This window comes from Callorhinus ursinus, unplaced genomic scaffold (genome assembly GCF_003265705.2).
Source record: "Callorhinus ursinus isolate GAN/ISIS: 27379988/994484 unplaced genomic scaffold, GSC_fseal_2.0 scaffold43, whole genome shotgun sequence".
NCBI classification, from domain to species: domain Eukaryota; kingdom Metazoa; phylum Chordata; class Mammalia; order Carnivora; family Otariidae; genus Callorhinus; species Callorhinus ursinus.
Genome location: NW_027397105.1, coordinates 12,703,224 through 12,729,175, shown reverse-complemented (window position 1 = coordinate 12,729,175; position 25,952 = coordinate 12,703,224). Strand labels below are relative to the sequence as shown.

The 25,952-nt window shown below is 49.0% G+C and overlaps 1 protein-coding gene across 2 annotated transcripts in view; it reads right to left on the bottom strand.

Moving 5' to 3' along the window:
- The window catches only part of TNFRSF13B (TNF receptor superfamily member 13B), a 47,915-nt gene that overhangs the window by 10,327 nt on the left and 11,636 nt on the right, over positions 1-25,952 (bottom strand). The window contains exons 1-6 of one of the 2 annotated variants that reach the window (XM_025864401.2): positions 17,742-17,807; positions 17,315-17,451; positions 14,663-14,908; positions 5,816-5,992; positions 5,002-5,264; positions 1,720-4,783 (exon numbers count right to left, since the gene is read on the bottom strand). In XM_025864401.2, coding sequence (XP_025720186.1) covers positions 5,014-5,264; positions 5,816-5,992; positions 14,663-14,908; positions 17,315-17,451; positions 17,742-17,770 — 840 coding nt within the window. In that variant the 5' untranslated portion in view covers positions 17,771-17,807 and the 3' untranslated portion in view covers positions 1,720-4,783; positions 5,002-5,013. Of the gene's footprint in view, positions 1-1,719; positions 4,784-5,001; positions 5,265-5,815; positions 5,993-14,662; positions 14,909-17,314; positions 17,452-17,741; positions 17,808-25,952 lie in introns of those variants that run through there. The other variant, XM_025864402.2, reaches the window with a different exon arrangement.

Below are 25,952 nucleotides of genomic sequence, written 5' to 3'. Positions count from 1 at the left end.
AGGCACGAGAGGTGGACTTACAACTAGACGGAAACTCAGCTCCGCTCACAGCTTGGTCGGCTCGACCCCTCACACTGCCTGCCTGGCAGGGGAGCAGGCGTGCCTGCCCCCCTACACCCTCCTTCCTTCCGCCTGCCTAATGTCCCACGTGGCTCTGGCGTTCGTTAAAAAGATTACCAGACACACAAGCGAGCAAGTGAAAACAACCCATTGCCAAGAGACAAATCACTCCACAGAGCCAGAGTCAGAGGTGATCTGGGTGTTGAAACTATTAGGCAGGAATTTTTAAATAATTAAGATTCAGATGTTGAATTCTCTCATGGAAACTGTGGGATACATGCCTGAATAGAAGGGGGGGGTCCTCAGCAGAGAGTTGGAAACTATGAGAGTCAAATGGAAACTCTGGAAGAAAAACCCATGTAATTGAGATGAAGGCCCATCAGTAAGCTCAGCACAGCTGAGGAATGAAGCAGTGAACTTGAAGTTCAGTAGAAATTACCCAGACTGAGCCACAAAGAGAAAAAAAGGATGGGGGGGGAAAAACCCCAACAAAATAATAGGGCACCCGAGCTGTGGGATGATAGCAAACAGTTGGAAGAGATAATGAATGGCATGTATATATGCCATATATACATATATACATATATATAAAATAATGAAAGACACCAAGCTACAGATCAAAAAAATCTCAGAGAACCCCAAGCAGGCTAAGTAAAAAACAAACCTAACCCAGGGCACCTGGTGGCTCAGTTGGTTAAATGTCCAGCTCTTGTTTTTGGCTCATGTCATGATCTCAGGGTCGTGACATCGAGCCCCGTGACAGGCTCCATGCTGGGCGTGGAGCCTGCTTAGGGTGCTCTCTCTTCCTTTCCCTCTGCCCCTCCTCCCCTGCTCATGTGTGCTCTCTATCTCGCTCTCTCTCTCAAAAAAACAAACAAAAAACCCTAACCCAAACAAAAACTCCTAGAGAGAACATATTCTAACTGCTAAAACGATAAGAAGGGCACCTGGGTGGCTCAGTTGGTTAAGCGACTGCCTTTGGCTCAGGTCATGATCCCGGGCTCCTGGGATCAAGTCCCACATCGGGCTCCCCCTGCTTGGGCTCTCTCTCTCTCTGTCAAATAAATAAATAAAATCTTTAGAATAAATACAAAGGTAAGAAAAGGAGAAGGAAATGAGGGCACAGATTATAAAGGAACAAAGAGGAATCAGAGCAGATGTCTTGTCAGAAACTAGGCAAACCACGGATAACAGAATAATGTCTTTAAAATGCTGAAAGAAAAGACCTGGCAACCCCAGTCTCTACCCAGGAACAAGAACATCTTTCAAAAACGCAAGAGAAATAAAGACTTTTCCAAACAAATAAAAATGGAGAGGATTCGTGTCCTGCAAGGACAAGGAATAATGGAAGTTCTTCCGACAGAAGGAACATGTTCCCAGACACTTGGCTCTACACCAGACAGTGAGGATTTCCAGAAATTAGGGTAAATATAAAAGGCATTGTTTTTCTTATTTTTAATTGCTCTGAAGGGTACTTAACTTCTAAAGCAAAAATAGTAGTGATGTATAAAGAGTTGATAGAACATGTAAGGAAAATGCATGAGAAGAGCAGCACCGAAGCTGGGGGGCATTGAGACTATACTGTTGTAAGAGTCTTATGCTCTATGCAAAGTGGTATATTATTATTGCAGGGTTGACTGTGATGAACTAAAGACACACCATTAAAAAGATCTTAAGAGGCATAGGGCGCCTGGGTGGCTCAGTCGGTTGAGCGTCTGCCTTCGGCTCAGGTCGTGATCCCGGGGTCCTGGGATCGAGCCCCGCGTCGGGCTCCCTGCTCGGCGGGGAGTCTGCTTCTCCCTCTGCCTCTGCCCCTCCCCACTCGTTCTCTCAATCTCTCTCAAATAAATACAATCTTTAAAAAAATTTAAGAGGCATAAATGAAAAGATCAGGGTTCAGAGAAACAAAGAGTAGAATGGTGGTTAGCGGGGGTGGAGGGGAGAGATACTGGTCAAAGGGCACAAACTTCCTGTTGTAAGATAAACAAGTTCCGAGGGTCTAATGTACCACATGGCGAACAGGGCAATAATAGTGTATTATCTACTTGCAAATTGCTAAGAGAGTAGATCTTAGATGTTCTCACCACCAAAAAGGCACGGTAATTCTGTGATGGGATGGAAGGGTTCACTAATGCTATGAGGTCATTGTTTTGCAATATGTCAATATATCAAATCATCACATTTTACATCGTACACTCACACAGTGTTATATGTCAACTATATCTCAATAGAGCTGCAAAGAAAAAAAAGATCAGTGTTGCCATGAATAGGGAAAGGGCTGGGTTGGCAAGGTACGGCCCGCGGTTCAAATCTGGCCCGCTACCTGTTTCTGGAAGTCGTTTTATGGAGCACAACCTTCCCTTCCCTGCTTGCTACTGTGGTGGGGGCCGGGTAACTGCCCTGCCAAAATGGTCCACAAAGCCCAAGATACTGACTCTCTGATCCTTTCCAGCAGAGCTGGCTGAGCCCTGGGCTAGGGGACAGGGTGGCGACAGATCGGCCAGGGGCGCTGGTGCACTCACCCGCGGGAGCCCTGGCAGGAGCCTGGCTCCGAGGCTGTGACAAGTGACAGGAATCAGAATATATGTTGGAGACACAACCAACAGAATTTTACCCAGAGCACGGATAAAATGGACAGTATTTAGAGTTTCTGATTTACGATCTACCAAAGGGATCCGTGTCTTAAGACACACACACATAACAAAGAACAATTGAAAACCTGACAAAAACCGAGATGATTTTTGTCTGATGGCTGCCAGGGTCAGGCGCTCAGCGCCCTGCATTTTCCGCAGACCTGACTCCCCTAGCACTACCAGAAACTTCCTCCCAGAGTTCCCCGGGTTCGGATGGGCAGAGCTGGAACACCGCAGAAGAAATAGAAAACCCGCACACCTTCCAGGCGAGCCTTCCCGTCTAAGCGGCCCCCCGGGCGGCTCCCAAATGTGCCATTACCTTGTCAGCGTGTGGCACATCGACCCCAGTTACAGGCCTTTAATGTCAATCCTGTCATCGGATAAGCTACTCGCGTGGGCTTGGTGGCAGGGAACACTGCTGCCAGGGTGTTGCCATTTGCCATGTGGGGCCGACTGAGCGACAGATCGGACATGAGTCTTCGGCAGACACACTTTAGAAGCCCCAAATTCCCGTGTTAAACCCTAAGCCTCAGCTCCCCGGACTGTGACCTTATTTGGACACCGAGTCTTTACAGAGGTGATTTGAGTTAAATGAGGCACCGGGGGGGGGGGGGGGGGGGTGGCCCTGATCCAATAGGACTGGTGTCCTTATGTAAAGGACATAAATAGGCCCCAGACTCAGAGGGAGAGAAGACGCAGGCTGAGCGGAGCGGCCTGGAGCAGATCGTTCCTCACGGCCCTCAGAAGGAGGCAGCTGCTCGCACCTTGACTTCAGATGGCACACCTTGAGAAGCAGGGGACAGTGACTTTCTGTCCTTTAAACCACCCTTTGTTACAGCAACCCCAGGAAACCGAGACAGCCTGTTAGCCGGCCGAGGGTGGACAGATGAAACATCAGGCATCCCGTCTACACCTCCCAAAGTGTGTTACGTGAACCTCTGAAATGTGTAGCTGTGCAAGGTAATCTTGAGTGGCACAGGATGAAATCATTTTATTTCCCTTACTCATGGATTTACCCTACTGTGTAAATGCTTCTAAGAATCATTATGCATTTTAAGTGCGACTAAAATATGGATTTCGGGCGCCTGGGCGGCTCAGTTGGTGGGGTGACTGCCTTCAGCTCAGGTCATGATCCTGGAGTCCCAGGATCGAGTCCTGCATCGGGCTCCCTGCTGAAGCAGGGAGTCTGCTTCTCCGTCTGACCCTCTTCCCTCTCGTGCTCTCTCTCTCTCTCATTCTCTCTGTCTCAAATAAACAAATAAAATCTTTAAAATAAATAAATAAATAAATAAAATAAAAATATGGATTTCGATGCCACTAAAAATAGAAATATCAAATGTGTGGATGCTCAGATATTACTGCTTAGTGTTATCACTCATAAAATTTAGCATGTGGTTAGAGTAGGGCTTAGAAGAAAAAGGGGCTTAATAGAAGAATTTTAAGCCACTAACAGTGCAGGTTGGTGGCTAGACAGGGCCAAAGGTGTGTGCAAAGGAGACCACTCCTGCTGGGGGCCAGGCAAAGAGCCTCGGGCTTTCAGAACGGCTGGGTGCCCTGGGCTCAGCCTGCCCCTTCCTGTGCACCCCATGCCCCCCCCACACACACATGTGCACACACATGCACACACGCAGTTGCACTGTGCTTCCCCGTGCTGCACCATGCCTAAGGAGGCTCGGTGGAGAAACTGTTTTGTAAAACAAATGCAGGTGAGCCCAGCCCTCCTGTAGGACCCCCACCGGCGTCCCCCAACTCTGGCTTTCCGTCTTAAATGAAAGCGGGCTGCAGGGCCCCACTGTGTACCGCTGCTTCCCACCCGGCACAGGTCAACAAGCTCCGTGGGTCCAGAGCCTGGTGGGGCGGTCAACTTGCAGGTCCTCAGAAACCAGGCAGCTGCCTCCTGGTGGAGCCTTGAGCCCAGGGAGGCAGCGGGAGAGGTGGGACGTCCAGAGGCATCACAGGGGAGACGCGACCAAAACCAGGGATAGGGAGGAGTGGGCAGCCGGGGAAGGTTTTATTTCTAAAGAAGGGCTCTTGGGGGCTGTGTCCAGCAGGCGTGATGACGTCACTGCAGGTGTGTAGGTGATGGTGACCTGCAGTGGAGACGTGGCAGAAAGACGTGACCGGCCTCCTTCCCCGGCACGTCTCTCCCTCCAGCTCTCCCCCTTTCTCTTCCCTCCCTCCCCACTTCTCTCCCTCCCTCCCCACCTCTCTCCCCCCTCCCCACCTCTCTCCCCCCCTCCCCACTTCCCTCCCCATCTGTCTCCCTCCCTCTCCACCTCTCCACCCCCTATCCCTCTCCCCGACTCACCCTTCCCCCAGGTCACGCGGCGGGGCCTCCCTCCTCGGCGGGCGCGCACAGGACCTCAAGGCCGCCGTCGGGGGCGCGGGCGCAGGCCTGTGCGGTCGCCGTCCGGCCCAGGCGTCCCCACCTCCCCGAAGGCGCGGCGTCGGGGGTCCCGGGCGCGCCCGCGCTCTCCTGGGTGGGCTGCCTGCGCTCTGGGAAGCAGAAGCTGCACGTCTCCACCGGCTCTGGTGGCGTGCCCGCGGCGCTTCCAGCTTCCATCCAGTGATCTGCGGGAAGGGGAGAGGGCGACGGCGTTGGCCTTGGCCCCGACCCCTCCTCAACCGCCCTGCACCGAGGGGACAGGCGGCCAGGTTGTCGGGTTCCCGCAGGCGGTAAACTGCCCTGCCTGCCCGCGCCCCCACGGGCAGCGCCCCCTCCTGGCGCCTCTCTTGTGCTACGGAGCCTGTCCAGGAGCAGGCTTTCACACCTTGGCTGACACCCCCCGCCCGCACCCCCCGCCCCCGCCGCAGCCCCCAAGGGGACCGCCTCCTCCAGGTTTCAGACCTGGAAGCCCTGCGCCCTTGCCAACCCCCTGGCCATCACCCTACACCCACCCTCGTCAGGTGCTCCACCTCTTGTCTTGATGTTGAACCTCATTTCACCAAGACATAAACAGTACTGAAGGGATGTGCGCCCCCCCCCCCCCGCCCTGCCCCTTCTCAGATAGGGCTGGCAACATGCTCTTTCCCTTTGGCAGCAGGGCCAGTGCCAGGACAGGGGGATGGCCCACAGCTTGTCCCGCAAGCCATGGGAGTATGAGGGCCCGTTTCTCGCTCACCCTTGGAAGACTTGGCCTGGGTCCGACATGGTGCTGCGGAGGGCTGGCAGGAGAATGGGTCCCCTCTCCTCTTGAGGAAGCAGGCGACGGCCAGGAGGAAGCAGCAGATTATTGCGCAGAGGCACAGCCCCAGCGTGCTGTAGACCAGGGCCAACTGGTCCGCGCTCAGCTTCAGCCCTGGGGGCGCCCCAAAACAGACGTGAGGCCCTGAGATCCGGAGGGGCCCTTCGCTGTCCAGGGCCCTCCTCTGAAGTGTCCCCTCCTCCTTCTTTTCCCTCACTGGGCCCAAGCAAGCCACGTGGCCATTCCCATGCTCCCTGGGAGGGCGGAGCCCCCAGTCCCAGCGGGCTGTCAGCCAAGAGGGTTCCCTTCCTCACCCTGAGGCTTGGCTGGTGTGGACTCTTCTCTGGACTTTGGGGGAAATCAGCCCCCTTTACCCCAGGCCGGTAGCAATGTCTCCCAAGAGCTCAGCACTGGACACCTCTGGAGCTGGCCCTTGTTGCCGTCTGCTCTTGCCATAGGATGTAGGTTGGGACAGTACCAGAGGTGGATGGATAAATGAACAGACAGAAATCCTGGGAAGCTGTCTCTGTTCTGACCTGGACCTTCCTCCAAGAGGGGTCCTTCCTGGGGAAGCATACTTGGAGAGTGACACAGGTCCAGTTGCTACTGAGTCTGGGAGAGCAAAGCAGGAGGGCCCTGGGGAACGGGGGTGCTGGTCACCCCACTTGTCAGGGCCTCGAACCTCTGGTTTGGATGTGAGAGGAAGACTCAGCCCTGAGCCAAAGCCCTCCCCTTTACCTTTTTCCTGGCCCCTAGAATCGGGGCACCCCCGAGGCCCCAGGTGGAAGGACAGAGGGGCACATGCAATATACTGATGATGTGGACCACCCACGGAGCCTTTATACATGCACGCACTTTGGGGAGCGTCTCCCATAATTCCCCTGCTCCTGTGAAGGCGGATTGACTACCCCGCCTTTAGATATTGAGGCAGAACTCATATGCTGTCACATTCCTCATTCTAAAGTGTGCAACTCAGTGGGTTTGCGTATATTCACAAGGTTGTGCAAACGTCACTGCCATCTGATTGGAAGACATTTCCCTCACCCGTGTACTCATTAGCAGTCACTCCGCATGTCCCTTGCCCCAGCCCCTGGCACCACTCCACGGATCCCCCGCTCTGTCTCTGTGGGTCTGCCTATTGCGGACCTTCCCTATGAATGCAATCATACAGTATGTGGCGCTTTGTGTCTGGCTTCTTTCGCTGAGCGTGATTTCAAGGCTGATCCACACTGTCCTGCGGGTCAGGACTTTGCTCGTTTCTGTGGCCGGCTAATGTTCCATTGTAGGGTCATACCCCATGCTCCTCTGTTCATCTGCCCATGGACATTTGGGCTGTTGCCACGCTTTGCTGTTGTGCATAAGGCTGCCGTGACCATTTGCGGACAAGGTTTCGTGTGGACGCATGTTTTTGGTTTTCTGCTGAAGCCTAGGAGTGGAATCTCTGGGTCAGATGGTAATGGTCTGTGTCACTTTTTGAGAAACCTCCAGACTGTTTTCCACGGGGGCTGCACCATTGGACACTCCATTTTGCAGGTGACAAAACAGATTCCAAGTCACCCTGCTCCCAGTCGCAACTGTTGCGGGGAGCAGGTGTGATGGACTCCGGGCCAGTGCTCAGGGCTGGCCTCACAGAGGCAATGAGGGGGACGCCGCCCCCGACACTTTCCTCGGAGTCATGAGTTTTATAAAGTGACCGAGCTGGCAGGTGCCACCCTGACGTTTACAGAGGGAGACCGGGTGCTCTGGGCGGTGCTGTCCTTCGTGGCCCTGGCCCGGAGCTCAGGGAGGCCCAGAGAAGAGGGAAGCAAAGAACCCTCAGTGGGCACCATACGCTGGTGCTACAGATCTGAAGACTGAGGCCCTCAGAGGGAAGAGCAGCAGGGCATAGGGCCGAGCTGGGCAACTCTTCCCATTTCCCAATTGCCAGGCCTTTCCATCTGCCTACCTACTCCTCCCTGTCCCTGGAATAAAATGACAAGGTACGGCTGGATCCACAGGGGAGGGGCCGGCGGCCTTCACTCACATCAGGGACGGAATGCCCGGCCGCCAGATTGCTAAGTACAAATGAACTGCCGTGTAGATTCAAGGAGAGAGTCTAACCATCTACATATTTCAGATGTTCTCGGCGCGAATTCTACCGGCTAGACCTGGCAGCGACTGTTCACGGCTGGTCCCCAAAGAGCCGCCTCCACGCAGCCTGCCCCTCACGTTAGGGCTGGGCCGGGCCTCCCCGACACCAGTAGGAGGCAGCAGAAGGCCTGGGAGCCCTTGCTTCTGCTCTGCGGGGCGCCCCGGGGCCACGGCGTGAGAAGGCCAGCTGAGAGGCCACGTGGAGAGGGGTGGGCCCTGAGACTGAGGGAGGAGCGAGGCCCAGCCATCCCGGAATCAGAGCCAAACCTCCAAGTGACCCCATCCCCCCACACCATCTGCCTGATGCTGTGCAGAGACCCCAAGCAGACACCAGACCTGCGAGCGGAGCCCAGCAACCCAGAGAACCAAGCAAGATAACAAAGGGGTTATTTGTAGGCCACTAAGTTTTCGGTGGCTTTTGGAAGCTACAGTAAACCACCAGACTGCACTCCTGAGGGGGTGAGGGGCTTGTCCCAGCTGCTCTTTGCCCCTCTGCCCGGACCAGTGACCTGACGTTTCCTGTGGGCAATGGAAGTAGCTCGTGCTGGTGACCTGCCCCTGGTACCTGCTTTACAGAGCCCCTGAACCAGGAAGGGGAGTGCAGATTAAAGTACAGGGTCCTCTCCCACCTGTCTCACGAGAGTACCTCGTTTGGGCCGGGGTGTGGGGAGAATAGTTTCAGGGCCATTTGGAACCAGCTACCAAGATGAAAACCACACTTTCCTGATGTCCGTGGATTCGCTGACTTCCCGTCCAGGCCATGTCCCACCCACACAGACACAGGCGCTTGCTGGAGCCTTGTTCAGAGCAGCAGAAGCCGGGTCGGCCCACGACGGACCAAACCCCAGGAGGTAGGCAGCGAAAGCGGGGGGTGCGCACTCTGGATGACAGCCGTGGTGTGAACCACATAAGGAGCTGTAGATGTGCCTTAGATAAGGAAAGGTGGGAAAGTAGGTTCTACACCCGGCGCGGAGCCCAACGCGGGGCTCGACCTCACGACCCTGAGATCAACACCTGAGCTGTGACCAAGTGTCGGACGCTCAACCGACTGAACCACCCAGGCGCCCCTCTTCTTTTTGTTTTTTAAATGATTTGTCTGTGTCATCTATTCAAAACAGGAAAACAGCTTGAACCTGCTCTGCTCACGACGACGCACACGTCCAAAGAGGCTCGTAAAAGGCCCACCAGAAGGACCGGGGCGGGGGCGGGGACGGGGGCGGAGGGGTCATTGAGCCCCAGCAGCTGGCGCGCCCACTAACGGGACAGCCGTCCCCCGCGGCTTTCTGCACCACCCGAATGGGCCCTGCACGAGTCTGGCAGCAGTGAGCGCCAAGACTCTCCTGGGGGTGGAGGGTATCTGCCCTTCTCAGCTCTCCTTTGGTGGATCTCGAAGGTCTCTTGGGTCACGACCTCAGAAGTCGCCTTCTGTGGGCCCTCGGTGACCCAGCCCCCGCAGATCGGAGAGGCCTTGCCCCGTACTTCTCTGTCTGCTGACCCCGGGAGCAAAGGGGCACAGTCACAAAGTCTTGTGAGAAAAAGGGATGCGTTCTCTGTGCTTGTCTGAAGATGAAGTCCTGGGAAGAACCCCGTGCAGGTGCAGTTCCCAAGAACCACCACCAGAGGGCACCGCACAAGGCTTCCGGCGGCTTGGGAGCGAGACTGGCCCCGGCCACGGGGGACGGTTTGTTTCCAGGCTGGTTTTTGTTTTTGTTTTGTTTTACTGTCTTCAAAGCCATCTCACATCTAAAAATAGAACTTCCCCAGACTGCTGCGGTCCCCGGATCAGGCCCAGGCTGGCCAGGTGCTCAGGGTTATGACTCGTCACTTAGGGGCAGAGAAAGGGGCCTTTGCGGGCCAGGAATCCAGATGGCACCGCTCAGCTGGGGGCCCTGCAGCCACACTGCTTGGGTTGAAGGAGGCTTTGGACATTGTACTCAGCTTCCTCAGCCCTCAGTCTCCTCATCTGTAAAATGGGGAATGAGATGCCTGTCAGCATTGTTTGGCATCTGCGAGGTAGTGCATGTAAATGGATGCGAGGCAGGTAGGCCCGGGGGTGGGGGTGGGGGGACACTGATGCCGCAGGTCCCCAAGTGTCCCCACGCCTCCCCAGCTCAGCCTGCGGGGAGTCTGTCCGTAGGAAGGAGGGAGGCTGGGGTGGCCGTTGTAGGACGCCACACTCTGGAGGATTTCTGTTCCTCCTCTTTCTCGGAAGACTCTGGTGCACGGCTGGTGGGCCCCGTCCACGGGGACCACCTGGCCAGCCTCTGGGACTCTGCGTTTTCCCTCCTTCCCTGCACGTGTGGTGACCCTGGGCCGAATGTTCACCTTGAGAAGGGGTTTCCTGCAGTGAGTGTGAGCCTCGCTCTCGGCTCCCTGGGGGGCCTGCACATGTCCGTATCTGTGGGCCTTTCCCGCCCCCACGGGGTCCGTGTGTGCTTGTGTGTGTGACACGTGGCTGCCGTTTTGGGAGACGAGTTTGGGAAAGGATGGGGGTGCAGCTGGCCTTCTCACGCAGTGGCTCCGGGGCGCCCCGCAGAGCAGAAGCAAGGGCTCCCAGGCCTTCTGCTGCCTCCTACTGGTGTCGGGGAGGCCCGGCCCAGCCCTAATGTGAGGCGCAGGCTGCGTGGAGGCGGCTCTTTGGGGACCAGCCGTGAACAGTCGCCGCCAGGTCTAGCCGGTAGAATTCGCTCCCCCTGCTCCACCCCCATCAGGGCCTGGGATCCCAGTGTCCCCGTTCTGTCTGGTGCCACCACTTCTGAGAGCAAACCTCCATCCTGCTGGTGGGAGGGCAGGACGGCAGGGGGGATGACTCCTTCACAGCCTCACCCCTGCTCCCGTTCGGCCCCTCTCCCTGGCCCCGGATCAGACCCCCTGGCCTTTCCCTTTGCTCAAGTGGCTCTGGTTAATGACGGAAGCCCCCTTGACCCCGGGGCCCCCTCCAGCCCCGGCCCGTCCCTCCCCTCCCTTGTCAGCCTGGTTTTGAAGACCAACGCCAGGGCCGCCCTGTCTCGGTTCAGTTCCCGCACACAAGGAAGCCTTGAGCAACTCCCAAGACAGACGTGGTGTCCGCCCCCAGCCCCGAAATGCTGACGGCCGGCTTCCATGGACGTGACCCCAGTGAGAACAAGGCCGTTTCCCACCCTGCACACGTGACCTGCCGATTGATTAATCTCGGCCACTGGGTTTCTCTTCCTTAAAGGCCTGTCATGCTTCCCATTTGCCAAGCCGGTGCTTTTTTCCCTGGGTGCGTGTACCCCACGGCTCGGAGCTCCCCCACCACGTAGGACGCTGCTGCCAGCCGGCCCCTCCACGCCCTCACCTGCTAGGCCTTCAGCCCCCCTGCCTGTGATCTTCATGGTGGGACTCTGCGCCCCCGGCCCCAACACCCTACACTGTTCAGTGAACACGGGGGGCCCTGGAGGGCAGTCTGTGCTTCCGGGCCCCCCCACTCTGCCTCTGTGCCTCCCCATCTGGTGCAATTAGGTTAAACCGGACTAGGGGCTGCTAAAGGCCTGATAAAGGATGAGGCTGAGCGGGAGACGGAGAGCGAGAGGCCTGGCTTCTTGGCCTCAGGAAGAGTGAGAGAGGGGCTCCCTGCCTTGCCCCCCGGCATTTCCTCAGGTCAGGGATGCCTCCACCTACCGACACCTGAAAACTGCCCTTCAGAGGGTCCTCGGGCCTCTTTGCATCTGCAACCTTCTCTGCGCTGTGACCTACTCCTTCCAGAATGTTCCTCCTTGTTTGCCTTTGTGGACACACAGTCCTCTGGGTTCTGCTCTGATCTCGCCGACGGCTCCTTTCCAGTGTTTCTGGGGGACCCTCTATGACCCCTCAGAGGCAGAGTCCCCTGCTCCCTACCCCGTAGAACTTCCCCCTCCATCCTTTTCTGCACACACGTCCTGGGTCCCTGGGGCATCTTTTTCATTCTTGGAAACACAACTGCCACCCCGTAGGACCACGAAATCCAGGTTCCCCAGTGAGATGCTCCCCAGAGCTCTGGACACCTGGATATCATCCTTCCGGCCTCCAGAGTGGTGAGCGAGGACATTTGTGTGGTTTTAGGCTCCCCAGTGTGTGGCATGGTGTTACAGCAGCTGCAGGAAGCTAACACGGCCAACCCAGGACACGACCAAGGCTCAGAGAGGTTAAGTAACTTGCTCAAGGTCGCACAGTTAGTGAGGGATGGAACCAGGGTCCGGCTCCACAGCCTGCACCATTACTCCAGTCTGCCTCAAAGGCCCCTCCTCCGAGAAGACTGCCTTGCCCCCCATCACACCCCTGGCTGCATTACGTTGCCACCATGCCCGGAGACTGATTTGTCATTTGCTTGAGTCTTGTGCATTGTCTGTCTCTCCCATTAGACTGTGACTTCTGTGGGGTCAGGGACAGGATTTGCCTGGTCTTGCCACCTCGCCCACGCACAGCAAGCCCTCACGGTTACGTGTCAGTGAAGGAATGACAGTCTGGAAGGACTGCAAGAAGAGCTGGAGTAGGGTTGAGGTGGGGGTCTGGCAGGGATGCGGACTTCGTAGGGGGATGGCAGGATCTGGGGAGCCACAAGGGGAACGGGATCCCATCAGCTCCACCACTGGCCGCAGCTGGAGACAGCCTGGTCCCATGGCGTCCTCCAGTCCATGCTCTCAAACAGGTCCACCCCTGGCCCTCCCGGCGTGTAGCCCTGGTACTTCCTGCTTATAATCCACACCAAGCACAGCTCCTGCCCCATCAGCACACCCAGGTGTCAGACGAGAGAGCAGAATGGACCGAAACCCCAGACCTCTGGGGAGTCTCAGGCCACAGCAAGATAGTCATTAAGCCACTGAATTCCTGGGAGAGTGTGTGGTGTCCCCGGCTAGTGGCACAGCTGATGCTACAGGGTCAGGCATGATCTGCACATGGACCCCACTGACTCCCCAGCATGTCCCTACACACTTGCATCCACACATTCTGAGGGATATGTTCCTGGAGCCAACATGAGGCTCCCAGATTCCACCCAGTGCCCTCCAGGGGTGAGGCTTGGCTGGGAGTCATAAGCAAGAATAGCTAATCTTGTCCCACGGGCAGCAGGTTACCCTCAGGAAGTGACAACAATCCCATGAATGCCACTCTGGGAGTTTTGCTCTTGCAGAATGGATAAACTTTGGGACCCAGAGACTTGGCCTGAATCCCAGCTCAGCATTGCTCATGCACTCATTGCACAAGTCTCAGAAACTCACTCTAAATTTTGAGACTCAGTTTCTAGATCCATAAAATGGGTAGTATTGATCTGAAGGGGACCCTATTGCATCAAAGGTGAGAAAGTTCTGGGTTTGGCTAGAAGAACGCAAATACATCGCCAACTACAGGTTGGACATACGGGTCACTAGACGCTGGAGGAGCAGGTGTGCCCCGCCCATCCCCACATCATGGTTCTGTGCCTCCCTCCCTCTGTATCCATGCCCCTCTGTATGTGAATCAGTATTTCTCATGAGAGAGAGACTGTGCTAGATTACAATCGGCCACAGACTCACCAACACTACAAATTCTTTGTCTCTCCTCCCGCACCTGTTTCCCCAGCCTTGAATCTGACTGGCTTTGCAACTTGAGGAATAGCATGCACCAGTGCAGATGTAGTGCATGTCCCCAGCCTGGCAACACGAGGCCTTGTGTACTTCTACCTCTTACACTCCTGCCATCATCATGAGAAGGACATGCCTGGTCCCGGGAAGAGGAGGAGAGACACATGGAGTGGAGCCACCTCTAGCTGAGCCAGCAGAACACAGCTAACCCCAGGCAAAACCCAAAGATGTAAGAATAATAAGCCACTGAGTTTTGGGACTATTTGTTACACAGCAACAGCTCACTGACAAGAGGACAGAAGAGAGTAAAAGACAACAGTCTAACCAAGTAGAACTTGGGGCTGGGCAACCTCCATTATCAGGGCACACAATGCCTGCCCTTTGGCTTCTTGGCACTAGGATCTGGCGCCATGGAAATGATGTCATTGTGAGGAAAGTCACAACAGAGGACAGAAACCAGTCAGTCCTCCAGGAGCTTCAGGCCTATTGTCTCTCCACTGACAGACCAAGAGCAGTGTAACTATCTCAAGTGTTTACGGGTCCGCATGGCATTTCTCCTCCACTCCATCCTTTCTGACACTGCAGAGCAGGGTAGGTAAGCCACGAGGTGTTTTCTGGGAGGATAATTAGACACTTTCAATGGTTGGCACTTAGTAGATGACCAGTTCCAGGGAGCCTTCTCACCATGTCCCAGGTGGCCAACCCCCACCATCAGTTGTTTTGTAATACTTTTTTCCTTCTCATTCTTTGGAAGTCCCCATTGTCTCTAAATGGAATCAGAGATCTTGCTCACATGGTTAGCTCTGCTGGTTACCTGCTGCTCTGTGTTTTAAGAACTCATTTAGCCTCCATTATAAGGCTCTCAATGATCAGATTTTCTTTTTCTTCTTTTCCTCCTGAGTCCTTCTCACCCACAGACTTCTAAATATTTTGCCTAAAATTTCGTTCTATCTTGTGAAAACCCTCCCCTGTCTTCTGGCCATTTGCCCGGACTCTGGACTTCCTGCTTTGTAGACCCTCCTTATCTAGTCCTGGCACCTGGCCCTCTGCCCACTGTGGCCCTCAGACACCATCAGGCCAACCTCAGAGGACTTACCTGGACCTGTCTCCGAGCCTCTGTGCTCTGTTCCCTGGTACCTTCCCAAGTCGTCTGACCTGGTTTCAGCGTCCCCAGCCCGCTGTCTCTTGAGCTCTGGTGGGAGGTTCACATGGCTCCTGAACTTGTTCTCACAGAAGTATGTGCATTGCTTGGGGTGACGTCCACAGATGGAGGCACAGCTGATGCAATCCCTCAGGAGCTGATCATAGTACCTGCCTTGCTCTTTGCGGCAACTGAGTGCCTCTGGGAGACAGAAATGAGTGATGTTACTGGGTGACAGAGACCTGCAGGCCCTGTGAAGCTGGTCATCAAGGGCATCACAGTTTAAAAAAATCACAATTCAATTCCCCAAAAGCAATTGCAGAGTAATGCAAGTCCTTTCCCAATAGGTAAATGGAAGGCTATACATTGTCCTCTAAGTACTGTTTTAGCTGCAATATATACTTTGATATGTAGTATTTTTCCTATATCTACTTTACAATGTTTTTCACTTTTCATTATTACTTCTTCTTTGACTTATAGATTATTTGAAAGTGCATTTCTTAGTTTCTAAACATATAAGAGTTTTCTAGTTATCTTTTAAAATCGAAATCTAGGTTGTTACATCATCACATAAGTTCTTCACTTGTATTTTTCAAACTTCATAAAGGAAAAACATATTTCATATTAACATAAGGATTGGAGGAGGAAGCCAGCAACCATGTTGGCAGGTTGAGGGAGGGCGTTGGAAGGAAGATGGGAAAGCTCAAACTAATAGTGTTTCTTCTGTCTTAATGAGAATTATAAGAGCTTAAACAGGCATCGGTTCCAAGGAACAGAAATCAAGTAGACTAAAGCCCAATCACACTTGCTTTAAGAGAGCAATTTTGAGTGCATAACAGAAATCTATACTTTCACAGGGCTTCCCTTGTCTTTAAAACAAGATTCTATTTATATGAGAATGTGACTCGCACAGGGTTATTTTAAGGGCACATCTCAGAGGCTGTGCAAGATAGAGGGTAAGAACACAGACTTCAAGGCCAAAGAGATTTGAGAGCATCCCTAGTCTACCACTTGCAGGTTGTGGGGTCTTAGCCTCTCCATGCCTCTGTTCCCACATTTCCAAGACAAAGGTAACAATAATGTTGACTTCTTAAATTTGCTATGAGGATTTGAAGTTCCTGGCACAGTGTCTGACACATACTAAATAAATGCTGGATTAATAGAAGGTTTAAGTAGAATATTCATTTGTGCCTCTTTGCAACACACACACACACACACACACACACACACACACAAACACACACACACACACCCCAACTCTTACGTCCTTGAAAGAGTAAAGGAAAAGACCAGGAAGATGGTGGAACTGGGAACTCGGAGAAGACTCAGATGGGATCAGTGACCTCTTCTTGCCCTGGCACTGCCCTGGAGTTCCACTAAGCCACATAAGACCCCTGCCACTGCCACTCATAAGAAGGAGTTGATGGGATGACAATGGTGTTCCTACCATTTTATGTGTGACCTCCTCCCCTCCTCAGGCCCCCAATGTGGCTGCTGCAGGTGGTGTCTGAGCTTCCCAGACCACCAACCCTCCCTGCCCAACCTCATAAACTTCCCTTCTGGACCTTGATATTTCCTGTTGTGTTTTTTTCACCTCCATGACTTTGCCCACACTGGTCCTTCTTCCAGGAGTGCCCTCCCCTGCCCCCCGCCGCCACATCTACAAACTCTTAACAATTTATCTCAGGTGGCATTTACTCCAGGAATACCTCCCTACTCCCCAACCCATCAGCCAGAGGTGGTCTCTCCCAACAGTAGCATTTTATGGTACTTTATCTTTCTGCCTTGAAAGGTAGTTATTTCTCCCATTAGATGATAACCCCCTTGAAGGATCATGTCAATTTCCTATTTTCAAGGAGCTAGAGAGTTCCATGAATATTTGTGGAGTGATACAATGAATATTCTACTTCATTAATGGATAGTGGAGATACTCTCAGTCAGTTAAGTGTCTGCCTTCGGCTCAGGTCATGATCCTGGGGTCCTGGGATCGAGCCCCACCTGCATCATGCTCTCTGCTCAGCAGGGGGTCTGCTTCTCCCTCTCCGACTCCCTCTGTGCGCTCTTGCCCTCTCTCAAAGAAATACAATCTTTAAAATAAAATAAAATAAAATAAAATACACAAGCAAAAAAATGCCTGGGGAATAAGAAGGCACAATTTTTAATGCTAATGATGGGTAGATAGGAATTTATTGTTTTATCCTCTCTGTGATAATTCCTATAATAAAAAGTTTCAAAAGAAAATTAGAACAGAGAAGGACAAAGAAGGTCCTCATTTCTATTGGGTAGTCAGATAGGACCTCTTGACATTTGGCTTCAGACCTGAAGGTTGAGTAGGAGGGAGCTGAGGGAACTGTAACAGGGATCTGCATTCCAACCATAAGGTAGAACATGTGCAAACACCCTGAGGCAGGAAAAAACAGCATGTTCAAGAAACTGCAAGGAGGCCAGCATGGCCAGAACAGAAAGACTGAAGGGTGAAAGTGTGCCACATTGTACATCTCCTTTAACCACCTCCTTCTCAACCACTCAAGTGCAATGGGGACTGAGGGACCTCTGAGGAGAAAGAAGGGGTGATCCAGCCCACGGGGCTCAGGGCCCAGAACTCACTGCAGAATGCTGCGCAGGTGCGTGGAATCTGATGGCTGCAGATGGGTTTGCAGGAGAGGCAGACGTTCAGCAGGGGATCCCAGTACTGTTCTTCAGGGCAGGGCTCCATGGCCATCCCCTTCACAGGCCCTGTGGAGCTGAGAGGCAAGGAGCACGAGGGTAGCTGGTGCCCTGCTGTAGGTCAGAAGCCAGACCGTCACTCCCACTCACATTCCTACCCTCTGTCTCAGCAAACAGAGGGGAACCAGACAAAGCTGACTTCCAACCCCAGCTGCACATGCTGGGTGACCTGCAACAGCCATCTCACTTCCTTGAGCCTCAGTTTCTCCATTTGTGAAATGGCTGTTCTGAGGCCCCCCCCTCACATCTGGGCCCTTCTCAGTCCTGTTCTTTGCCCCCTTTAATGTGCTTCATTCTACCACAGTACCTTTGCACAAAATGCTGTTCCTTTTGCATTAAATGCTCTTCTTCCCTGCTCCTCCACTGGTATTTTCTCCTGATCCTTTAGACCACTGTTTCAATTTCATTTCCTCAGAAAATCCTGATTCTCTTCTCAGATTACAACATGCCCTTTTTTCTGAGCAGTGGTGTGCCCTTCACTTGTTACTGTTTTCACTTCACTTTTAGAAGTGTGACTATTAGATACTGTCTCCCCCATTAACTGTGAGCATCCTGCAGGCAAGAACTCTAACTTTTTTCTTCACTCTGGATCCTCAGAACCTAGAAAGTGCCCAGGACAGAGTTGGTGCTCATTAAGTGAATAATTAAAAAAAAAAAAAAAAGGCAGATCTAGCCAGTGCCTAGCATACAGCGGCATTCAATAAATGTCTATTTCCTTCCCGTTTTCTTTTTTACTGAGATATGAGACCCACACGATGTGTGTAAAGTGCACAAATCTGAAGTGTACAGCTTGATGAACTTTTCCATATGTATACACTTGTGTCACTACAACCCACATCAAGGTACAAGGTATAAATATTTCTTGCACCCTGGAGACTCCCTTGGATCTCCTCCCATCTGATACTTACTTCCAGAGGTAATTTCTACTCTGATTTTTATCACTGTAGCTTGTTAATATTGCCCATTCTTGAACTTTCGTGTCTGGTTTTGTCGGCTCCATGAGATATCTGAGACACATCTCTGTCGAAGCTCTATCAGTCATTTGTTTTGTATCGCTGAGTCTTCCATTATATGAATGCATCACCTTTTCTACAGTTTTCTGCCTGATTTCATGATATTAGCTTCACCAAAAACATCTCCTTTTAAGCATTTTTCAAGGCCATTTGTTTACTCTTTGATGAAAGTAAGCTGAGAAAAGACCAGTGGCTTCTGGTTTAATGCGGCAGCTTAAACACATGGGCTTATCTTCCTTCCCTCTTGAAACCCTACTAAAAGGACAAGAAAAAGATATTTGTCCTCAAAGAGAAAGAGAATGGAAAAAAGTTACTGCCGCAGGGGACAGATGTGAGCAACATTTTGGGATATGGAAGGCATGTGAACTGGGACTGATTTCAGTTAAAGATCTCTCTCTCTTTCGATGCCCACAGGGAGAAGGAAGCTGATTTGAGCCACAGAACCCTAGGAAGTCTCCGGAATTGGATGCACCAAGTATCTCTGACAGTGGGGGATGGGAAGGCAAAACGATGAAAGAGGGCTTGACCCCGGCCAAAGCCCATCCCCAGGCAGGTAACGGCCTCTTGACAACCCAAGCAAAAGATTAGGGGCCTTCTCAGGCATAGTTGAGGGTAGCTATAAAGTCCACTCTCTCCAAAACACAACCTAGGGAGTGCTGTGGCCAGGTTTTAAAAAATGTGTCCTTCCCCATCCTGCAGCTGGCAGGAAATCAGCAGAATCTGGGAAAACTGATCCAAAGGAAATGACCTAAAGACACTGACTGGGAGATTCTCTCAAGAAAATGACCAAGTTTGCTGACCATCTGAGAGCCAAGCTTCTACATTAACAACCCTATTTGTTTACTCAGAACTTCCAATCAGCTGTTTCTGCCTCAGTCTAAGTTGTGAACCAAGAACCACGGGTCACCTGATATTGGAGCACCCCCCCCCACATGAAAGAGAATTCAAACAAAGCAAGCAGAAAGAACATGCTGGGAGCCAAGAGAGACAATGCAGAGAAGAGAAGAAAACTAAAAGGTGACACCAACAACAATTGATATCCTCAGAAGGATTGGAGAATTTTTACATTTATGAAAAGGAATGGTGCCCTGTCTTTTAAAAAGAATATGCATATAATACATAAGAATTATTAGAAATTAAAAATATAATAGCCAGAATAAAAACATTGGTAGGAGGGTTGCAAGATGTAGTTGAAGAAATGTCCCAGAAAATAAGGAGAAAAAAGATATGAAAATTATGGAATTATTTCGGGAGGTCCAAAGGTTGACTAATGGGAGCTCCAGAGAAAACAGATTTCTAGGATATATAGCTTCCAGATTCAAAGAGCCAGTCCGGCATCTGGCACAATAAATTCTCAGCAGCCATGACCCACCATCATACAGTTTAGGAGGACCAGAGATTAAGAGCAGATTCTAAAACCTTCTTGAGAACAAGCAGGTCACCCACAGAGTTCTTTTGGGAAGCCAGTGGACATCTCAAATCAAAACTGGGATGTGAGAACAATGTCTGGGAAGATGGTAGAGTAGAAACTCCAGGAATCTGCCTTTTCACCTAACAGTTGTTGATGGCAGCAACCATCTGAAGGCACTGTTTTGAAACCCCAGACTTACCCAGGAAAAAGCTAGATGAAGAGACTGGTAAGTTTTTGGAATTTTGGTGCATTTCGACCCATTTCATGCTGGTGGCTACCATTCCTGTCTCCAGCCCCACCTATGCAGCAGTGGGAGCAGCTGCTCATATTGCTGGTGTAACTTGCTGGAACCTAGATGGGCAGTAAGGACCTTGTCTTCCAAATATTGGGATTGTAGGCTCTGACTGCTGTTTGCTGTTTTTGATCAGTGAGAGGCTAGCACACAATTTGGTGGCTATTGTTTCAACCCCCATCAGCTGAAGTGGCTTCCATGAGGATTTATTTATTTTTTTAAAGATTATTTCTTTATTTATTTGAGAGAGAGAGAGAGAAAGAGGGAGAGCATGAGCAGGTGTGGGGGAGCAGAGGGAGAGGGAGAAGCAGACTCCCCACTGAACAGGGAGCCTGATGTAGGGCTCGATCCCAAGACCCTGAGATCATGACCTGAGCCCAAGGCAGACACTTAACTGACTGAGCCACCCAGGCGCCCCAAGCATTTCAGGAAGATTTAAAGAGACAGTACTCTCCACCACTCTTGGGAACCAGACTTTTAAGGAAATCTTTGTCAGGTCACTGGCTGACTGCAGAGATAAAGGAACAGAAACTTCAGTGACACGCAATAAATACAAACTTTCGAAAATAGTTTGAAAAAGCCACACATGGACTCCAGCCATCAACAAGCAAGATACAGCAGTCCCTGAGGAATGAGAGAACTAGAATTACCACAACATAATACTCAAAATGTCCAGTTCTCAAAAAAACTTACAAAACATACAAAGAAATAGGAAAATATGGCACATTCACAGAAAAAAAAGAATTTGACAGAAATTATCCATGAAGAAGTCTAGACATTGGAAATATTAGTCGAAGATGCTAAATCAACTGTCTTAAATATGTTAAATGAATGTTAAAGAAAACCATGGACAAAGACCTGAGGGAAGTCAAACAATGCATGAATGATGTATGAGAATATGAATAAAGAGATAGAAGTGGTTAAAGAAGGAACCAAAACTTGGAAGCAAACAAGGTTTCCTTCAGTAGGTACATGGATAAATAAACTATGGTACATCTAAACAATGGAATTTATTCAACACTAAAAAGAAATGAGTTATTAGCCATGAAAACACATGGAGGAATCTTAAATGCATATTAGTAACTGAAAGAAGCCAAACTGAAAAGTCTACTGTGTGAATCCAGCTATATGACATTCTAGAAAAGACAGGACTATAGAAACAGTAGAAAGATGCGTGGTTGTCAGGGGCCTGGGGAGGGAGAGATAAAGGTGGGACGCAGAGGATTTTATAGGGCACTGAAACTATTCTGTTTGATACTATCATGGTAGATACATGTCCTTATACATATTTGTGAAATCCCATAGAATGTATAACACCAAAAGTAAATATTAGTGTAAGCTTATGGACTTTGGGTGATAATGATGTATTAATGTAGATTCATCAATTGTAACAAATGTACCACTTTTTTGCAGGATGCTGGTAGTATAGGAGGCTGTGCATGTTTGGGAGTATGAGGCATATGGGAACTCTCTGTACTTTCTACTCAATTTTTCTGTGAACACAAAACTGCTCTAAAAAAATCTATTAAACAATAGAAACAAACAGAAATTATGGGATTGAAAAGTCCAATAACTGAAATGAAAAAAAAAAACTCACTAAAGGGGTTCAACAACAGATTTGGAGAAGGCAGAAGAAAGGATCAGTGAACCTGAAGATAAAACAATTAAATTATTTAGTCTGAGAAGCAGAAATTTTTAAAAATGAGGGCAAGTGAACAGAATCTGAGGGACTTGGGGGCCTCATCAAACATGCCATCATAAATTTATAGGAGTTCTAGAAGGAGAGAGGGAGAAAGGGACATAAACCATATTTGAAGAAATAATGGCTAAAAATTTCTCAAATCTTAGGAGAGACATGAATACAGACGTTCAAAAATCTCAATGAACTCTCAATAAGATAAATCCAAAGAGCCCACACTGAGACACATTGTGGAAATGTGGAAACCCAAAGACAAAGAGAAAATTGTAAAACCTGCAACAGTGGAACAACTTGTCACATACAGGTGATCTTCAATAAAATTAACAGCTAATTTTTCTTCAGAAACCATGGAGGCCAGGAGTCAGTAGGATGATACATGTAAAGTCCTGAAAGGAAAAATTTGCCAACCAAGAATTATATAGCCAGCAAAGCTATCCTTCAAGAATGAAGGGGAAATTAAGACATTTCCAGATAAACAGAAGCCAAGGGAATTCATTCCCAGTTCATTAGACCTGCCCTACAAGGTATGCTAAAGGGAGTCCTTTTGCTGAAATGAAAGTACCCTAGACATAAACACAGTCATAATAACAGATAAGGGACATTGGTAAAGGTAACTACATAGGTAAATATAAAAACCAGTTTTACTGTACTTTTTGTGTGACTTGTGACTCCTTTTTTTTCTATATGACTTAATGAACCAATGCATGAAACAATGACTATGACTATGAACCTATGTTAATGGGCATAAAATGTGTAGAGAGGTTATCTGTGACAATAACAATGTAAATGGGAAGGGACAGAGATATAGGAAGAGAATGTTTGTATATTATTGAACCTAAGTTAGTCTTCAAATTAGGTTGTTATAGGTTTAAGATGTTAATTGTAATCCCCAAGATAACCACTAAAAAAAAACTTTAAAAAATACAAAAAAGAAAGAAAAAGCAAATAAAATGTGACACACAAGTAAACAACTAGATACATAAGAGGGTAGTAATGGAGGAATTGAGGAACAAAGAACATATAAGCCATACAGAAAACAGATAAATGACAGAAATAAATCCTTTTTTATCAGTAATCTCATCAAAGTAAATGGACTAAATTCCCCTATTAAAAGGCAGAAATTGGGGCACCTGGGTGGCTCAGTCGTTAAGCGTCTGCCTTCGGCTCAGGTCGTGATCCCAGGGTCCTGGGATTGAGTCCCACATCGGGCTCCCTGCTCGGCGGGAAGCCTGCTTCTCCCTCTCCCACTCCCCCTGCTTGTGTTCCTGCTCTCACTGTCTCTCTCTGTCAAATAAATAAATAAAATCTCTAAAAAAAAATTTAGAAAAAGGCAGAAATTGGCAGATTGTATTAAAAAAGAAAACAGTATCCATCTATATGCTGTCTACAAGAGACTTCCTTTAAATAAAAAGGACACAAAGAGATTGTAAGTAAAACAATGAATAAATATATTCCATGCACATAATAGCCAAAAGAGAGCTGAAGTGTTTATATTATTGTCACACAAAATAGTCTTTTAAGCAAAAGAGGTTAGAAGAAACAAAGAAGGACAAAATATATCAATAAAAAGTTTGATACAGCAAGAAATTTATAAACATACATACACCTAATAACAATATATGAAACAAAAATTGACAGAATTGAAGGGAGAAAAAGATAGTCCTACAAAAATATTTGGATACTTTCAGTAATGGATAGAAGAACCACGCAAAAGATTAATAATGAAATAGAGGACTTGAACAACACTACAAACCAATTACAAATAACAACACTATAAACCAATGACGTGTAATGGACATAACACAGGGTGTTACACTCAACAACAGCAGAATACACTTTCTTCTCAAGTGTACCTGGAATACTCTCTCTGATAGACCATATATTAGATCATAGGGGCACCTGGGTGGCTCAGTTGGTTAAATGTCCAACTCTTGATTTTGGTTCAGGTCATGATCTTGGGGTGGTGAGATCAAGCCCCACGTCGGGCTCCACACTGGGTGTGCAGCCTGCTTAAGGTTCTCTCTCTCCCTCTGCCCCTCTGCCTCTTCCCCCCTCACTTTCCCTAAACAAAACAAAACAAAAAAACAGACCATATATTAGGTCACAGAACAAATTTTAACAGGTTTTAAAAATCTGAAACCATTCAAAGTATCTTTTCTGATCAAAATGGAATGAAACTAACAATCAATAACAGAAGGAAAACTGGAAAATTCACAGATATGTGGAAATTGAACAACATACTCTTAAACAACTGCTGTATCAAAGCAGAAATCACAAGGAAAATTAGAAAAATATTGAGATAAATGAAAATGAAAACACAACTTACCAAAAGGTATGGGATACAGCAAAAGTAATGCTAAAGGGGAAATTTACAGCTGTAAATGCATACACTAAAAAAGAAGAAATTCTCAAATCATAACCTAACCGTACACCATGAAGAACTGGAAAAAAGAAGAGTGAACTAAACCCAAAGATGGTGGAGGGAAAGAAATAATAACGATTAGAGTGGAGATCAATAAAACAGGGAACAGAAAAACTGTACTAGAGAGAATCAACAAAACCAAAAGTTGGTTCTTTGAATAGATTAACAAAATTGACAGACCTTTAGCCAGATTGACTAAGAAAAACAGAAGACTCAAATTACTAAAGTCAGAAATGAAAGTGGGACATGAAAAGATGTTCAACATCACCCATCATCAGGGAAATGCAAATCAAAACTACAACGAAATATCACCTTACACCTGTCAGAATGGATAAAATAAAAAATACAAGAAACAGCAACTGTAGGTGAGGATGTGGAGAAAAAGGAACCCTCTTGCATTATTGATGGGAAGGAAAATTGGTGCAGCCACTGTGGAAAACAATATGGAGTTTCCTTAAAAAATTAAAAATAGGGGCTCGTGGGTGACGTTAAGCCTCTGCCTCCGGCTTAAGTCATGATCCCGGGGTCCTGGGATCAAGCCCCACATCATCGGGCTCCCTGCTCAGCGGGAAACCTGCTTCTCCTCCCACTCCCCCTGCTGTGTTCCCTCTCTCCTTGTGTCTCTCTCTGTCAAATAAATAAATAAATAAAATCTTAAAAAAAATTAAAAATAGAACTACCTTATGATCCAAGAATTGCCCTACTGGGTATTTACAAATATATATAGATATAGATATAGATATAGATATAGATATAGATATAGATATAGATATAGATGATATACACACACAAAAACACTAATGCAAAGGGATACATGCACCCCTATGTTTGTTGCAGCATTATTTACAATAGCCAAACTATGGAAGCAGCCCAAGTGTCCAAGGATAGACAAATAGATATTTGGTATATATCTACAATGCAATATGACTCAGCCATAAAAAAGAAGGAAATCTTGCCATTTGCAAAGACATGGATGGAGCTAGAGAGTATTATGCTAAGAGAAATAAGTCAAAGAAAGACAAATACCTCATGATTTCACTCATATATGGAATTTAAGAAACAAAACAAATGAGCAAAGGGGGAAAATAGAGAGAGAGGTAAACCAAGAAACAGACTTAACTATGGAAAACAAACTGATGGTCACCAGAGGGGAGGTGGGTGGGGGAATGGGTGAAATAGGTGATGGGGATTAAAGGGTACACTTATCATGATGAAAATAAAATAAAATGGAAAAAAAAGAGATTTAAAAAAATGAAAGTAGGGACATTACTACAGATTTTACAGATTATGAGAATACTATGAACAATTATACATCAAACAAATTGGGTAACCTAGATAAATAGACAAATTCCTAGAAATGTACAATCTACAAAAACTGACACATGAAGAAGGAATATCTGAACAGGTCTATATATAACAAGTGAAGAGACTGAATCAGTAACCAGAAACCTCTCAGTGAAAAGCCCATGACCAGATGGTGTCACTGGTGAGTTCAACCAAACATTTAAAGAAGAATTAACACTAATACTTCTCAGACTCTTCTAAAAAATTCAAGAGGAGGGAATACCTCCTAACTCTTTCTGTGAGGTCAGCATTACACTGATACCAAAGCCTAATGAAGACAACATAAGAAAAGAAAATTACAGGGCGCCTGGGTGGCTCAGTTGGTTAAGCAACTGCC